Source organism: Papaver somniferum, chromosome 3 (genome assembly GCF_003573695.1).
Source record: "Papaver somniferum cultivar HN1 chromosome 3, ASM357369v1, whole genome shotgun sequence".
NCBI lineage: Eukaryota > Viridiplantae > Streptophyta > Magnoliopsida > Ranunculales > Papaveraceae > Papaver > Papaver somniferum.
Window position 1 is genome coordinate 22,429,067 of NC_039360.1, and position 18,411 is coordinate 22,447,477.

General features: G+C 36.6%; 1 protein-coding gene across 1 annotated transcript; it reads left to right on the plus strand.

Moving 5' to 3' along the window:
• The first annotated feature begins 9,500 nt into the window (after nt 1–9,500).
• LOC113355532 (squamous cell carcinoma antigen recognized by T-cells 3-like) lies at nt 9,501–17,601 on the plus strand. The gene is made up of 16 exons (XM_026598409.1): nt 9,501–9,745; nt 9,840–9,973; nt 10,315–10,372; nt 10,815–11,030; nt 11,524–11,799; nt 11,954–12,088; nt 12,189–12,314; nt 12,574–12,618; nt 13,690–13,797; nt 14,350–14,492; nt 14,664–14,787; nt 15,369–15,443; nt 15,970–16,299; nt 16,389–16,481; nt 16,577–16,733; nt 17,028–17,601. The coding sequence occupies exons 1-16, from the start codon at nt 9,548–9,550 to the stop codon at nt 17,315–17,317; spliced, it is 2,508 nt and encodes an 835-aa protein (XP_026454194.1). The 5' UTR covers nt 9,501–9,547; the 3' UTR covers nt 17,318–17,601.
• The last annotated feature ends 810 nt before the right edge of the window (nt 17,602–18,411 follow it).

The following is an 18,411-nucleotide window of genomic DNA, read 5'->3' on the forward strand; positions in this document are numbered from 1 at the left end:
GAAAAACCCTAAAGTTTCTGTTTCGTCTTTTGATATAAAATCAAGGTGAACATAAACCAATTAATAATCCGGTCTTATATTCCCGAAGAACAGCCTAGATTAATCAATCACCTCACAATAATATTAATCGTATGGTAGGGAAACAAGATGTCGTGGAATCACAAACGATGAGACGAAGATATTTGTGATTACTTTTTATATCTTGCCTATCGGAGAGGTTAATCTCAAGCCAATCAATCCGATTGTACTCGTACGATAGAAGATGCAAGATCAGAACACACAACTACGATAAAAGTAGTATCGGTCTGGCTTCACAATCCCAATGAAGTCTTTAAGTCGTTAACCTGGTTTTAGAAGAAGAAAACCAAAGGTTAAAGGAGTACCGAATCTAGCACGCAAACTAGTATCACACGTAAGGTGTGGGGATTAGTTTTGCATAAAGCTAGATGTCTCCTTTGTATAGTCTTTCAAATCAGGGTTTCGCCTTGCTCACAAAGCAAACGCTATCCATCGTTAGATGAAAACCTGATTTTGATTCAAGCTAATATATCTCAACCGTTAGATCGAAATCTTAGCTTGTTATACACAAATGAAATGCACGTACCTAGGTTTGTTAACCACACCCAAACGTGTACATTATTGGTTCAATAATAGTCAACCAAAAGGTTAGCCATTTGAGCATTTCATACCAACCATTTTCTTCTTCACCATAACTAGTTCAAATGACTCATATGAACTAGTTAGAGAGTTTTTCAATTGCAAGGAAATCTTACGTACTACACAAGACATAATTGAAGCAAAGATGATTTGATTCACATGAATCGGTTCATGAACTTTATAACCACGGTTTGCAAAAGCATTCCTTATTCTTTATAAGTTTAAGTTCAGAAATCATCTTCAGATTTATAACCTTCATAAGTTCGCAGACTAGGTTCGTGGACTTGAAGTACTGGAAAGAGTTTTCAAACTCCAGCAGGAATTCTCGGGTTCGAGAGCTTCGCCGGTTCGCGCTGGGTTCGCGGACTTGGCTCACGCTATAGTTTGTTAAATCAGCAGAAATTCTCGGGTTTGAGAACTTCGGCAGTTCGCGGAATGAGTTCGCAGACTTGGCTACTAACCATTCTCCAGTATAGGACTTATGCACATATGTGTTTCCACAACATACTTATGTCCATTATGGTTATGTAATCTAAACTCTCATTCCAATCATTGAAACATTCTTAGAGGACGTTATACAGTTGTTACACTATTTATCGTCAAAGCAATTTTCAAAGTGATTGAAACATATCATGACTTGCGTCACTAGGTAAAGAAAAACATGGTCGAAGCGAAACGCTTACCAACACATATTTCGAGATATAGATAGGCGAGGTATACTCGGCTCGAAATATCAAATGTGTATAATCTAAGTCTATATATATAGCATACGACTTTTGTCTCAAGAAGTAGGAGATAGAATAGATAGGCTTTTGAGTGACAGATAAGTTCTAGTCTTCGCATACCTTTTTGTCGAGAAGTTCCACCGGTTCCTTGAGTAGTTCTTCAACTTGTATGATGAATCGCCATGAAGTCCTTGAGCTCGACTACACTTACTATCCTAGTCCGAGACTTAGCTATAATAGACTAGAAATCAAGACTTATAGTTTTGATCACTAACATTGAAAAACATGCTTGATATAGCAACGCATGCGAGTTTGACCGAGCAGTGCTCTAACAATCTCCCCTCTGTCAATTTTAGTGACAAAACTATCAATACATATGGAATACAAAAAGATAATGAAACTTTAGTAGCTCCTATTCCATAAGTCTATTCTTTAACATTCCTTGAAATCTTCGTCCTTCCAAGTACTCCAATGATCCCAAAGGTCGTAAGTTTAGCATCACCGTTGTTGAAGATCCGTAGCTATAACAATGAGAAAGCATTTGTCTCGATCATTGTTATACATTGTCATAATATTATTATACAGTGTCAAAGTCCAATTGTATCACAACTTCAACAATAATACTATGGTGATATGTATCACTCCCCCTTAGTCAATACCACATCTCGATCATGGAAACCGCTCCCCCTTACACAATGATCCGAAAACCATATGTATTTGTAGTGTGAACTACATATTAATTATCTCTCTTTTTGTCAATAAAATTGGCAAAGGTACAAGAACGGGGTCATAATGAAATTTCCACAAGAGACATTTCATGACTAAAAGAAAGGACGCACATCATCTTAAATTAGATGCAATCATATAGCCGAAGCTAATAGCATTCATCAAGGAGTTTAAAGATACAAGATAACCCCTCTAAAATTCCACAGCCTCACACCCCTCAAGATATGACCATTAAGCACAAGTTCAAAAGAACTTTCCCCTATTTGATGTCATTCCCAAGGGAATAACTAGAGCGACCTTAATTTCGACAGGAAAGAAGGATTTTTATTGGACACCAAAAACCATGATAATGATTTTCTATATCCAAAAAACTCAATCAAATTAATCACAAGTAAACCCATGATTAATTTAAATCGAAATACGCAATCAAATTAAACACACAAGGTGATCAACTTAATTGATTATGCTCAACATAATAAAACTTACGGAACATATGACTAACATAACCATTAGAAAACGATTAGGATAGCCGTTCATATACTCAACACAAGAAGATCCTTATGGAATATATGAATACTCAACTAGACTAATTACAAGAGAACTCATAATTAATCTAATTGGAATACAAACAATCAAAATAATCGCGAAAGTAATCAATTTAATTGTCAATTGTTTTGCTCGACATAAGAGAACTCACAGAGCAATAACTAAATAACCAAACAAAATGATTAATTTAGTTCACAAATGCTCAACATAACATATCTTACGGAACAAACAACCAAGCTAATCAAAAGATTAATCAGCTTAGTCGTATCGTGCTCAACATAAGACACACTACGGAGCCTCACAGTATTACATAAGATATGGATCAATGAAGATCAATATTGTGGAATACACAAGGATTCATTTTATCTTCCATCACTATTTGCATAACGATATTTAATAGACATCATCCTTGAACACAAAAGATTTTAACAGATCTTCCATCAAAGAATTGACAATATAGGCTTAAGTTTTGTATTTGTCAAAAGTTTATTCATCCTTAAATCAATACATGAATATCGATCATGAATGACTTTACTTTTGACAAAATATGGGAAAACAAAGTTCACGGTCGTAAACACAAATATCCCATAACAAATTGCAATATAACGAACCATAAATATTAAATACTGCAAACCATCATCCTCCAAATATTTTTAGAATTTAAAGCCAATAAACCTAAAAAATAATACAAGAAGATGAAAATAATAGCTATGTGTAGTCACAATCATCGCTATTCAAAGCACTAGTTATTCTTCCAACTAAACCAAAAAGAAGACATCCTAGGAAATTAAGACCAAGACCTGACAAATTCTAAATCCTGTCAGCAACTAGAGTTTGAACAAGAATGAGCTCCTCGGTATCTTTCTTAAGTTCACCTTTCAGAAAAATAAGGTTCCTGGTTGCAATACCGAGTTGTTCTTGTACAACCTTAAAATCTCCAAGAAGATTTCCTACCAATTGTGAAGAAATCTGAACTGGTAGTTTGTCTTCGTTTTCATGATCAAGAGCGTGAAAGCACGAGATAAAAATAGGACATAACTCAACATCATCGACTTTGTTGCTTCATTCCATTGTGCACCAAAAAGACTTGAGTAAATCTTTTTATTCTTTTAGAACACATTATATATATAAGGTATTCCATTAAACCCTGGGGAACATGACGTTCGTGTGGGCTGGTGCGCGTACTAGAGAACAAGGCCCATGCTAGGCCAAAGAAGCCCAAAGGATCAAAAACAAGGAATAGATGTTGAGGAGCAAACGAAGTAAAGAACCTAAAAAGAACACGGTACGATCCTGACCACTTTCTTAAGAGGAAACACTTGAGAATCATGAGCATCCCTTTTTATTAAAAAGAGATGCACCATAAACAAGTCAGGGTGTAATAAGATGAGCACCTTGCTCATCATTATTCACTTCTCCTTTCTTTTCAATGGTATTTATCAAGCTACCTGATTTAGTTGAAGAAGCATTATCTAGAGAAGATTTAGGAGTACCTGGGTTAACAGCCTTCCATGTTTTCTTGATATTCCGCCTGAGTCTGTTTATGTTAATTTTCAGATCAGACACTCGATTGTTGACATGTAAGAAGTCAGAATTGGAAGTCTTGGATTTACAACCATCTTTGACGAGACCAGAGGAACACAGTTCTTCTTTCTCCCTTCTATGCCTTTTCTCTTACCTGAGAAATTTACAAGATCAGTCGTACATTTTTCATTCCTCCTTCTGTCGTTGTAGGCACTCTTCGTTTTGTATACACAGTTAAGAAATGACTAATCATTGTATATCCCTTGAGGATAGAAGTTGCCTTTTGTTCGAACAATGTGTGATACCGGTTTAACAACTTCTTTAGACATCCATGCAAGAATGTTATGAAGTTTTTCATTCCGTAAACGGAAATGGCATCTTTGCTCAGAATGTCTCTTGTTCCCGCAGTAGTAGCAGTTAAAGGACTTATTTCTTATTGTTTTCTTATGAGAAAATTCAGAAGGAGATAAATCCTTGTTTTTAGGAACATTGCAAGCTGCCAAAGGTTTTTCACATGGAGAATTTCCAATAGCTTTCACAAAATTAATCTTACAAGTTTTTGGAGCATCTATTCCTTTATAGCCCAGACCACGTGTATCACGATATTATTTACATGCTCCAATCATAGAAGATAGTTTTGTAGAGCTAGAATTGAACTTTTTCAGATTCTCTTCCAGTGAATTCACTTTATTAAGAACAGCTGCAAGGTCAGATTTCAAGGATTTTTCTTTGGCAAGAAAACATTTCTTTGTCATTAAGACATTTTTGTTGAGAGTCATATCTTGCATTGGCCTCTACAAGTCTTTCTTTCAACACACAGAGATTTCAGAGAAGATTATCACATTCCGACCTTTTTGTGCATAGATCTTCATCACGATTTTTAACGATAGATTTTAGGAGTTTGTACCCGCCATCATATCCTTTAAAGAGTTTTCTCAGTTTTCTATTTTCTTGACAAAGAGGACCCATGTACTTTCTCAAGCAAGTTGTTGACTTCTTTTCCTTAAAAGCACGGTCAAACATCTTGATATATTGAGCAACTTCCTCATCAATGCCTTGCCCTCTTCTGAATCACTGTCATCAGAAAGATCATCCAACTGTTCATCAAGAGATTTTTCCCAGTCGAATGCAGATTCAGTTGAGGGACAAGATACAACGCTTTTCTTAGAGTCAAAAGGATTTTGACGCTCACGGGAGTGACTCTGAACTGATGTTGCGTCATCAGAGATAATACTCTTGCCCATAGAGACAGATCGCTACAAACACAGACTTATGGGGTCTTAAACGTGTTTTCCTGCTCTGATACCAATTGAAATAGCGGGGGTCTAACAACACCACCCAATATTTCGCTTAGAAATCTGTATGGACAAACTCCAATATACTTTTTATGAGAATTAACTAGACAGTCAAACTCAATCAATGAAAAGTATATCAAAGAGTTTATATCTCAATCTCTCGACTTAATCTTACTCAAGCAAACTGCGAGTCTCAATTAAAGAGAGATAAACTTGGATGGTACCAAAGACCAATATCCAAGGATAAATCAATATCAATCAACAATCGTTAGGTCGTACTATCCAATTGATTGATCTAACACACAACCTGTATTATTTCTATTATATAAAGAAATATAATGCGGAAAGGAAATAACACAGACACCATAAGTTTTGTTAACGAGGAAACCGCAAATGCAGAAAAACCTCGGGACCTAGGAATACACACTGTATTAAGCCGCTACAGACACTAGCCTACTCTAAGCTAACTTCGGATGGGCTGTAGTTGAACCCCAATCAGTCTCTCACTGATCCAAGGTATAGTTGCTCCCGTACGCCTCTGATCCCAGCAGGATACTACGCAGTTGATTCCCTTAGCTGATCTCACACACAACTAAGAGTTTCTACGACCCAAAATTGCAGGCTTTAACAATAAACAAATCTGTCTCACACAGACAAGTCTATCAAAGGATCAATTTGTCTCCCACAGAAAAACCCTAAAGTTTTTGTTTCGTCTTTTGATATAAAATCAAGGTGACCAGAAACCAATTGATAATCCGGTCTTATATTCCCGAAGAACAACCTAGATTAATCAATCACCTCACAACAATCTTAATCGTATGGTAACGAAACAAGATGTCGTGGAATCACAAATGATGAGACGAAGATATTTGTGATTACTTTTTATATCTTGCCTATCGGAGAGGTTAATCTCAAGCCAATCAATCTGATTGTACTCATACGATAAAAGATGCAAGATCAGAACACACAACTACGATAAAAGTAGTATCGGTCTAGCTTCACAATCCCAATGAAGTCTTTAAGTCGTTAACCTGGTTTTAGAAGAAGAAAACCAAAGGTTAAAGGAGTACCGAATCTAGCACACAAACTAGTATCACACGTAAGGTGTGGGGATTAGTTTTTCATAAGGCTAGATGTCTCCTTTATATAATCTTTCGAATCAGGGTTTCGCCTTGCTCACAAACAAACGCTATCCACCGTTAGATGAAAACCTGATTTAGATTCAAGCTAATATATCTCAACCGTTAGATCGAAATCTTAGCTTGTTATACACAAATGAAATGCACGTACCTAGGTTTGTTAACCACACCCAAATGTGTACATTATTGGTTCAATAATAGTCAACCAAAAGGTTAGCCATTTGAGCATTTTATACCAACCATTTTCTTCTTCACCATAACTAGTTCAAATGACTCATATGAACTAGTTAGAGAGTTGTCCAATTGCAAGGAAATCTTACGTACTACACAAGACATAATTGAAGCAAAGATGATTTGATTCACATGAATCGGTTCATGAACTTTATAGCCACGGTTTGCAAAAACATTCCTTAGTCTTTATAAGTTTAAGTTCAGAAATCATCTTCAGATATATAACCTTCACAAGTTCGCAGACTAGGTTCGTGGACTTGAAGTACTCGAAAGAGTTTTCAAACTCCAGCAAAAATTCTCGGGTTCGAGAGCTTCGGCGGTTCGCGGATTGGGTTTGCAGACTTGGCTCACGCTATAGTTTTTTAACTCAGCAGAAATTCTCGGGTTTGAGAACTTCGGTAGTTCGCGGACTGAGTTCGCGGATTGGCTACTAGCTATTCTCCAGTATAGGACTTATGCACATATGTGTTTCCACAACATACTTATGTCCATTATGGTTATGTAATCTAAACTTTCATTCCAATCATTGAAACATTCTTAGAGGACGTTATATAGTTGTTACACTATTTCTCGTCAAAGCAATTTTCAAAGTGATTGAAACATATCATGACTTGCGTCACTAGGTAAAGAAAAACATGGTCGAAGCGAAACGCTTACCAACACATATTTCGAGATATAGATAGGCGAGGTATACTCGGCTCGAAATATCGAATGTGTATAATCAAAGTCTATATATATAGCATACGACTTTTGTCTCAAGAAGTAGGAGATAGAATAGATAGGTTTTTGAGTGACAAATAAGTTCAAGTCTTCGCATACCTTTTTGTCGAGAAGTTCCACCGGTTCCTTGAGTAGTTCTTCCACTTGTATGATGAATCGCCATGAAGTCCTTGAGCTCGACTACACTTACTATCCTAGTCCGAGACTTAGCTATAATAGACTAGAAATCAAAACTTGTAGTTTTGATCAGTAACATTGACAAACATGCTTGATATAGCAACGCATGCGAGTTCGACCGAGCAGTGCTCTAACAACAGTGATATATGCTCTTTTGGAATTTGTTTATGTTTATGTCTTCCTATATGACAATTGAATAACAATGTGCAATTGGCATCCAAAGATGCTTAAGAAGCGAAGTTTCCCCTCAACAACACAATATTTCTGATAAATCTTTAATTTGGCTGTGACCACCTATGCTATATCGCAAATCAACATGTTAATTTTCCTCTGACCACCAACGGATAACCGGCCGTTTTGCCTGTTACCACCTATGCTAAGAGCTTCTCCAATGGAACGTGTGTGAGGAAAAAAGTATTCGTACACGTAGGATACATATCCAAAATATTTAAAATCATTCTCCTATCCTAACCTCTATAACCAATATGTAGATGATATGTCCTCTTGCTCAACTCTTGTTCTAGAGGTTCGCATAAAGGATATCTATCCATGCTTTTTTTTTGTAGATAATAATTTAATTTACTTAACAACTATTTTAAGTACAGATCAAAACTAAAAAAATAATTTTTTCTTATTCTTTTCACGACAGACAGACGTAGACCAAGAAAAAGTGTTACAAAATCAAAATCAAAGTCATAGAAATACGAACGAGTACTTTGGATTTGGATCAATCATATTTGATCAATAAGCGTACTCATAAAAATCATATTTGATCAGTATTACATTACTACAGGTGTTGATCTGTATTTTTTTTAATTATATCAGAATCATTCAATCAAAAAAGTAATTTGCCCCAGGGTTCCGCTTCAGCCCATATACTCTTTTATTTGCTCAAGTACCAACCATTACAGAGATAAGCTCTCCCTCCTCTCCAAAATACGCGAGCTACAACACCTTCAATTTTCTAAAATTGTTTTGTTTACCTAAACCCATTACCGATCACCACCAGTTGCATAGTTCACATCCAAACACCACCATCTCCTCCCCTTTCATGAGTTTAATTGAACAAAACTATATAATCAGCCCAACAACTGTTAGCATTTCCTCGAACAGTTTGGGACTAATCTTCGTTACTTCTTATTATGTGGATATGTAATCAAACTCTAAAATATAGGTTGGTTATATTTCAAGTATCTCATTTTAGACAACAACAAGATGATATATAATCTAACTGTTTATCGAATTGAATCGTCAATTATGAAACATGATACTCAGAGGAATTGGGTTACCCCTGGCAGAATTGGGTAAAATATTATTTTTCCACTAATAAAAGAAAACTAAAATATATCTCTTATTCGATTTGAAAATAAAAGATAACTAGGCAAAATATTGGTAAAAAAGTAAGGGGTTTGGAGATGAAATTTTTGTTTTCCATATTATACTTAGGAAAATTGGTTGTCACATGGGATGATGGATGTCTTCCCATATTGCCACATGTGAAGGTGACTACAAGATCACTGGAGAAGCTCTGACTACCCCATTTCAACATGCTATTTTTCCTGTGACCACCGATGGACCGACCGTTAAGTTGAGTAAAAGTGTCCGGTGGTCGCTGAACTCATGGTTTCGGCGTCCCATTTTTAAGAGTCAATCGGTTTGACCGGATTGGACTCTTCGGTTTGACCAGTTTTGGACTCTTTTTTTAGTAGCCCAACAACGCAGTATATATACAAGCGTCGCGTTAAAAATACACATTTCACTTTTTTTTTTTTAATTTTTAATTTTCAAAATCCTAAAAATTTCAGTAATGGCGGAACCAGCTAAAGATTTCGAAACCCTAGATGTTAACATGGATTATGAAGAAGAAGAAGCTAAGCAAGACATCCAATCTTCTAGCTCGTCAGATTCCGATTCTGATGAAGATGCTGCTGCTGATGAGCAACAACTTCAAACCCTAGAGAAAGAATTGGCGGAAAACCCTTCCAATTACGACGCTCATGCTCAAGTGAGTCTAATTTAAGTGCGTCTAAGTAAGTTATTGATGTATTCTTTGGTTGGATTGTTTTTTCACGTTTTTTTTTTTGGATTGTATGTTTCAGTACATTAAATCTCTGAGAAAATTTGGTGATATTGAGAAGATGCGGAAAGCGAGGGAAGATATGAATGCGCTTTTTCCTTTAACTCCTTCTATGTGGAGTGAATGGGCAAAGGATGAAGCCTCATTAACAACTGGGTATGTTTTTGTTTTGATTATTAATGTTTGGTGTTAAATCAATTTTAGTATGATGTTCGATGTTTGTTGCTCATTTTCAATAAAGTATTTTAAATACAGTGATTATTTAAGTTTGCAGAAAGTATAGCTTTATTTGTGTTTGTTTGATTTGTAATTACTTAGTTGGAGCAATTTGAACTAAATGAAATGTAGAAGTGGTTTTAACGCAAGTCAAATGGAGGAGGTTTAAAAGAGTGACAGTAGTTCTGATAGAGTGATGTTTCTTTCTAGTTTTGCTGATGTTAATTTTTTATATTTTGTGATGATTGATTTTTTTTTCTTTCTGTTGTTATATTTTGTAGAAGCGAGGCCTATGATGCGACAGTGAAGCTTTATGAGCGAGGGGTGAATGAGTACTTGGTAGGTTTCTGTTGTCTTTTGATTGGTAGAGGTTAGAGTTCGTAGCAAATAATTTAAATGCAGATTACTTAATCGAGGTCATGAAATATCATGCTAGTATATATAAACCTGTTATCAGTGATGGAACAGATTGTTTTGCAACAAGTTTCCTTTACAATAGCAACAGTTTTGAATTTAATTATTTCCCACAACTGAAAACTGAATTCAAGATGAAAAAGTAAAGAGAGGTGAAAAGAGTAAGGACCGGTAGAGTGCGAACTTTGCTGTTGTTAAGAGTCCTTGAATTTGGAGACACATTTTCTGTTTGTTTCAAGTAAGTGTTGTTAAGGTTGTTAATGACGTCAAGCCCTTAATAAATTTGAAACTTTGGTGTGAATGTACTTTGAATTAAGGTCGTATGTTTGAGTTTATTCTGAAAGTACTTTGTTATTTTCTTTGGCAGTCTGTGTCTCTTTGGTGCGACTATCTAAAATATGTGGAAGAGCATGATCCAGCAGTCCAAGACTTCTCACCAGAAGGTCTCTCAAAGATGAGAAACCTATATGAGCGTGCCCTTACTGCTGCTGGGTTACATGTCACGGAAGGCAAGAAAATCTGGGAAGCATATAAAGAGTTGGAGAATAATTTGATCAGTACCCATCACGAAGAAAACGCCGAGGTTAGGTTTCTTTAAACAGAATGCTTAACATATATGTTGTATATACGGGGGTTGGATGGTTGTTTTCTCCCCTTTACCATGGAGATTTGATTCTATGCACTTGTTTTTTAGGTCTTGCCTCGCATGCTGTTCGGCAATTTACAGAATGTCAAGATGTACTGTTTTATTGGATTTTGGAAAAATAATGGCTTTTGACGAAACTGCCTTAAGCTTACAGTTACGGCTTTATTTAATTCCCCGCATTTGGATCTCAGACTGGCTTTGAACTTTAAATTCCAGTCACCGTGTCTTTTTTTTTTGCACTGCGAAAAAGGGTGGGAAACAATGTTGGTCAAGCAGCATGTTTTTTTGTTATTAAGGATTCACGTACTGAGGCTTTAATGTTTTGTTTCTAAAGCTGTTATAGCATGCTACTACTTTGTTGCTTTCCATTACTTTTGTTTCTTATTATATTCTGAAAGTAGTGTCTTATTGTATCTTATTTACCCTGCAGCGTCAAGAGGAGCAGGAACGACGTATTCGTTCTTTATACCAGCGTCAATTGTCTATCCCACATGCCGACTCAGAGTCTACACTTGTAGCATACACGAATTGGGAGTCTTTACAGCAACAGCAGAAAACAAGTAATTCTGCCGAATTGGAGGCTATTCCTTCTGTTGTTGCTTCCGCATACAAAAAAGCCATGGAGATTTATAAAGCACGTGTCTATCACGAGGAGCAAATTTCCAAGCAGGACATGTCAGAGACAGAGAGGCTGAAAAACTACATGGTATGGTAGATGTCCACGAATATTCGTGCAATTTCTTTAAATGCTTTCGTAACAAGGAACTTACTTACTAGCAATCAGGGGAAAAAGATAAAAGACAAGAAGTGCCCTAGGTAGTTTGTTAATAAGCTTTTTAATTTGTGGCGTGGCATCGCAGACGTACTTGAAATTTGAACAGTCTTCCGGGGATCCATCTCGTGTGCAAATACTCTATGAACGTGCTGTCACAGACTTTCCTTTATCAAATGATCTCTGGCTGGATTATACTTGCTATTTGGAGCAAACCTTGAAGGTTTTACACTTTGATCTTGTATAAGCTATGTTTCCAGTATGATAATCTTATACGCTCTCTCTCTAATTTTTTTTTTTTGTAATTTGCTAATGCATGTCAGGTTCCCAAAATAGTTATAGGTGCTTATTCCAGAGCCACGAGGAACTGTCCGTGGATTGGAAAACTATGGGTTCAGTACTTACTGTCTTTGGAACGCAGTCATGCTTTGGAGTTGGAGTTAGCTACTGTATGTAACTTCTTTCATAGTAGCTTTTACTTTTACTATGGTTCAGCACTTACTGTCTTTGAAGCATTCAGTTTAGCAAGGCATACGAAGTTCTCAAAGTTGCCAAGTGTAATCACCTAATGTACTGGCAGTTAGATATTCTATCTTGGATTTTTTCTTAAGAAGCTGGGTTGCACTTTCGTTATTCGCGCCACATGCATTTTATTTTCTATTTTCAGCTGCTGTATGTTTTTACTTAATTGATTCATTCTCTTGTCAGGTCTATGAGCAGTCGCTGCTTTGTTCCTTTTCAAGCTTTGAGGAGGTAACTTAGTTTCGTCGAATTTGAAACTCTGATGATGTTTATTTAGTTTTTTCCTTTTTGTCTATTTTTTGGACTTTGGTCTCAGTGGCTCACTTTTGTACAAAGAAACATATTTTATGTACAAAATGATGCTGAAAACGTGTCTAGATGAACTTCGAACCTTGTTTTAGTAGAACTAAAAACAAAGTTGGAGTTTATGAGCCATAGTTTTATGCTATTGGATCTAGCTAGATATGACTCAAGAGACCACATTTGAAAATTCTTTACTAAAGAAAGGTGCGTTTTTGATATTAAAGGGAATTACGAGGCTAGTCAACTCGTTCAAACGGATTCAGATTGTGAAATAAGTTTTCGTGGCAAGAGCAGTTGTATTTGTTTCTACTAATTACTCTCCCGGTACATCAATTGGAAAATACGCCAGAAACTCGCCTATTGATATCTCAAACCAATATATCTGTTTTCGCATCCTCGTATTAGGATCCAAATTTTATCTTATACATTCTGAAATAGGCTAGTCTTACCTTGTGGTTCTCAAGAGCTAAACCTTGTTTGTGTACTGTGAAATAAGTTTCCATGGCAAGAGCAGTTGTATTTGTTTCTACTAGTTACTCTTCTGGTACATTAATCGAAAAGTACGCCAGAAACTCGCCTATTGATATCTCAAACCAGTATATTTGCTTTCACATCCTCGTATTAGGATCCAAACTTTATCTCACACTTCCTGAAATATGCAAGTGGCTACACCTTGTTGGTCATGATTTCGTCGCCGTAAAGGTGAAGGTAAAATAGTTGCCCTTATTCTATCTACCTATCATTGGTGTGTCTGATTTGGAGAAATTGTGAAGCGAAATGCTTCATCTGGTTATAATCTCCCTCGATGTATTACTCGGTTTGATTACTTTTATGTGATATTCTGGATAAAAGAGAGCCAAATAATTTCTTGAAATTCGTATCTTTATGTTTCTGGGAATGTAATAAAAGGCCTTTTAAGAAACTCTCTTCAGAAAATAGAATTTTGAAAATCATTCTTTTGATCTAAATGTACTAACGAGTGGTAACTTTTCTTTTCAGTATTTGGAGCTGTTCCTTACAAGAATAGATGGCTTGAGAAGAAGGTTTTCTTTGAGTGGTTCAGCAGAGGATAGCTTGGGTTTTTCTGTGATTAGAGACACATTTCAGGTTTATCACTTTGCTCACTTCCCTATAATTTTACGTCACGCTTTTGTTTTCTTCAAAGATATCTGACTTTCTCATGCATAGTGCACATGGTAGGGTACTTCTACCATGTGATACTAGCTTCCCGCAGTTTTAGGTTTTGAATGTTCTTCATGCCTCACAAATGGAAATGTAGATTTAACGCCATATTTTCTGTGGAACACGTGCGTAGAAATACTCGACATACTATTATTGTGTTACTTTGTTTTGTTAATGCATGTTTGGCTGCTGCTAGGTGGCTTTGGCCATTGAGCACCTATAAAGATTAGTCTTGACTAGTCACACACTAGTATGTAAAGATAAACATATAGATAGTCTAGAATTTGGTATACTGCAGCTTGCAGGAGCCTTACACTAAGTTTGGTTTTTCAAACGATGTGTTTGTGTTGTTAAATATTATCAATGTAGTGTTACTAAATGGTGTTTCGCTATGCCATCTTGCTACGAAATTGGCACGTCGTCTTTGCTATGAGACCTGCTTTAAGTTGCTCATTTAACACTTGTATTTTTCTATAGAGGGCTGCGGATTACCTGTCCCCAAATCTCAAGAACACAAATGGTCTGTTGCATATGTATGCTTACTGGGCTCGTTTGGAATGGGAACTAGGAAAAGATCTGGTTGCAGCTCGTGGAGTCTGGGAGAGCTTGCTTAAGATCAGGTTTTTTCCTGCGTTAGTTTTATGTGGTGGCAAAATTATATACGTTTTGATGCTTATCTTGATATGCTAATTTTATGCTTATGAAGTCAGGAAAGAAGAGTGGTTATCACACCTTTCAGAATTTCCCAGTGTTTCTATCTCTAAATACGTATATATTTTGTTTTTGCACAGTGGTTCGATGTTGGAATCCTGGGAAGGTTATGTTAAGATGGAAATTGAAACAGGTCACATAGATGCAGCTAGATCCATTTATAAAAGATGCTATAGCAAAAGGTTCATGGGAACCGGTTCAGAAGTACGTACCTATCTTATATTTTAGAGGTTACGCTTGGTTAAACAGTGACTTAATATTTATATTTTGAGGTTATGCCTGGTTATTTAAAATTTATGTCTAGGGCAAATTAGAATGTATGCATCTATTATAGTAGTGTTACAAGCATTATCTGCGAAGTAAGAGCTCCAAAGCAAACCCCATACAGGAATTGCGTACAGTCTGTACTTATTAGGTTTGTCTCTAGTGTGCTGGATATGCAAACTAACATAATATTTGTACCCAAACAAAGTAGCAATAGGTTCGTCATTTCTTTTAGCACTAGATTAGCCTTCTCGTGATCCAACATTCTACGTAGTTGTCCATGTAATATGTTTTTCTTTTTCCCATTCAAATAGGATTGTGGTGAGATGTAGACATTACTGCATGCATCAGTGTTCTAGTATTTCTGCAGGAGTCAAATTGGTGGTGGTGATATATTCATCCAGACTATAATGTCATTAGCTGTGATTCAGTGTCATTCGGCAGTGGTTTCATTGCTAAATTCCAGTACTATATTTTGGATTACATGATATATTCCTTCTCTAAAACACAGAATCATTCAGGATATATGCCATTCTTGGCTGCGCTTTGAGAGGGAATTTGGGACTCTAGATGATTATGATCATGCCGTGAAGAAGGTATGATTGCTTCTGGATGACAACTTGATTTCTTTGCTTTTCCTTATTCAATGATGAAATAGCATCGTTCTAGTAAATGGGCATTTTTAGGTGGTTGGCATGTGCATTTTTCTCGGAAAAGGTGTTCATGTCCGCGAACCTAAGATACCCTGGCATTTACAGAACAACTTTGCACATACCACGTGACAGATATAACCGAATGTCTGATCTGGATATATCCAAATGTCTGATCTCTCTGCTTTAATCCCTTGTAGTTTGGGTTTTGAAAGAGATTCCATGCCCATGTTTTTTGAAACTAACGAATGATTTATATTTTTATTCTGTCTGTCCCCTGACATGGTCCAAAACCTACAATTTTTTGAACATACCATGTCCATATCCATGTTCGATTCTTTCCAACATAACTCTCTTCGAAATTCAACTAAGTGAGCTGCTTTACTTTTAATGGTTTTTGTGTGAAGATATTGCGTCATTTTATATTTCTAAGAAGGATGAATTGCCAAATTAGCTATTTGTTTCCTCTTAGGTTACACCACGTCTAGAGGAGCTTCAGTTATACAAACAGCAGCAGGAGGCGAGGCTGGTTGCTGAGTCGGTACCTAGGGGAGATGATAATCCTGCTAAAAAACCTTCTCAGAAGAGAAAAACAGGTATCAGACAAACGGATGGGCAGCCTACACCTAAGCGGCAGAAGGGCGCGGCTGAAAACCCAGTGCAGGCAACTGGAACAGAAACAGAAAAGGCTGTGGTTTCAACCGATTCCCAAAATACTTTAGATCAACAAACTAAATCGTCTTCTAACAAAGAGTTGTACAAAGACCAGTGTACAGCATTTTTGTCTAACCTCCACCTCCAGGCAAGCTACCCAATATCTCTTGTTCCCGCGCTTTATGATTTATACACAGTAAGATCAGATTGTTGATGGTACTTGACGATCGTGCACAGGTTAAGGATGAACACTTGCATAGTTTCTTCGACGATGTTGGTGGTGTAAGTGCTATTCGTGTGCTGAAGGACAAGTACACTGGAAAATCAAGGGTAACTCTCTTTCTAGCTCTCACCCTCTTTTGTTATAAGCTTTTTCGATGCAACTATGATTGAGTGATGCATGTATCCATATTTTGATTATGAAGGGATTAGCTTATGTGGATTTCACCAACGCCGAGTATCTTTCAAAGGCTGTAGCAAAGAACAAGAAACTCCTGCTTGGAAAGAAAGTCAGCATTGTACGCTCTAATCCTCAACGCAACAAGAATAAGGAATCCTCAGAAAAAAACACGAGGGAGCCTGGTAAATTTTCTTGCACCGTGTAGGGACTTAAGATCGGATCCTTCATTTTCTGTACTTCATTTCCAATAAATGAAGTAAAGCTTTTACTAGTCCAGACTTTTTTTTCCCCAAATATACTCAAGCTGTTTCCTATTCTTGGATTAACATCTTAAAGTTCTCACATAATGTGGTGGAGCTGTGGAATACAAACTTTATATTTTCTTTCACTGCAATATTAGAATACTGGTGTAGCATAAGTTTTTCCAGCAGATAGAGATATTTCACTCTGTTTAATATATGCCCCCTCTTTTACAGGTGATAATAAAACAAGAACAGCGGCTACTGAAAGTACTGGTACATTGGAGGACCCGAAAATCTCCACCGAACATTCTAAAGAATCTGATGCGCCTCTTGCGGCATCAGCCGCTGCTGTTGATAGCAAGCAAGGAGATCGTCGTGAACTGAAGGGAAAGAACACATTTGCAGTGCCAAGAAATCTTGCCAGACCCCTTGGATGGACCAAGCCTGTAACTAAGAAAGAAGAAGAAAATGACGAAGTCCCTAAATCTAATGATGAATTCAGGAAAATGCTACTCAAGAAGTGATGAAGTCTGTCGTATCGTATGCATCTCAAATGGAACTGATTTTGGTAGTCATAAAACCAAGCTTGAACAGAACTTGGTATAGGTTTGCTTAGTTTGTGGGGGGTCAAGCATTGCTTAGCTTTGATAGATGGAGGTGTATGTTATTTTTTAGTTTTTTTTGTAAACATTTTTTTGTGCAGTTGTATTTTGTTATGATCCAAAAAGATTAACCCACTAACAAGCTAAAAACAGTTGTTCTGGAGGGAAACCCTCTTACATAGTTGAGAACCTTCAACCTTTCCATACTTACTTGGACTTTTAAACATAAAACTAGGTGGAGGAGCAATGAAGAAGGTTGCATCTGTATTGGTTTTCTTTGCCAATGCATATATGCTGCCTTGTTTGCTCCTTTATAAAACTTTACATCCAAATCCAAAAATGTTCCTGGGGTTTGGGTTTTGATGTACAGTTGAATTTCAAATAGCATGTTCTCTTTCTGGGCTTAAATCTTGTTAACTTGAGAGAATTAGAGCTGCCTTTACTGGCTTACTTTTAGTAATGATTTGTCACTGTTTATGAAAATAAGTCAACCAGGGACTCATGCCAGCAAGTGGGATTCTCCAAAGGCTTAATAAGTGTCATCTTGTTTCATGAGATGGGACTCATTTGTCTTCACTTGTGCATTAAATACCATGTGTAGAGCACTTTCCCTTTCTAATGTTGCAGAGTTCCTGCTATAATCTTTATAAAAAAAAATTGAGCTCACACATGGCAATGCTTCTGCAGAGAGCATGGGAGGGAATAAAAGAAAAAAATTGCTTGTAAAAACCCGAGGATGCAAGTGTAAACCATTAGACATACTCTAGTGACTAGTGTCAATAAGATTGAGCAGCTAAATTACAAAACATGGATGAGTCCCAATACCTGTATCCATTACAATGTTATAGATGATTTTTTAGATCAAGTATCTTCTGAGATTGACATGACAGTGTGATCATCTAATGAACTTGAAAGGACTTTCAAATTTGTTGTTGATTGCATTCTTATATTAATTACATAAGAAGAGTTGGTAGATAATTAGATACCAACTTACCTTCCTCCTCCCAGTCCTCCTC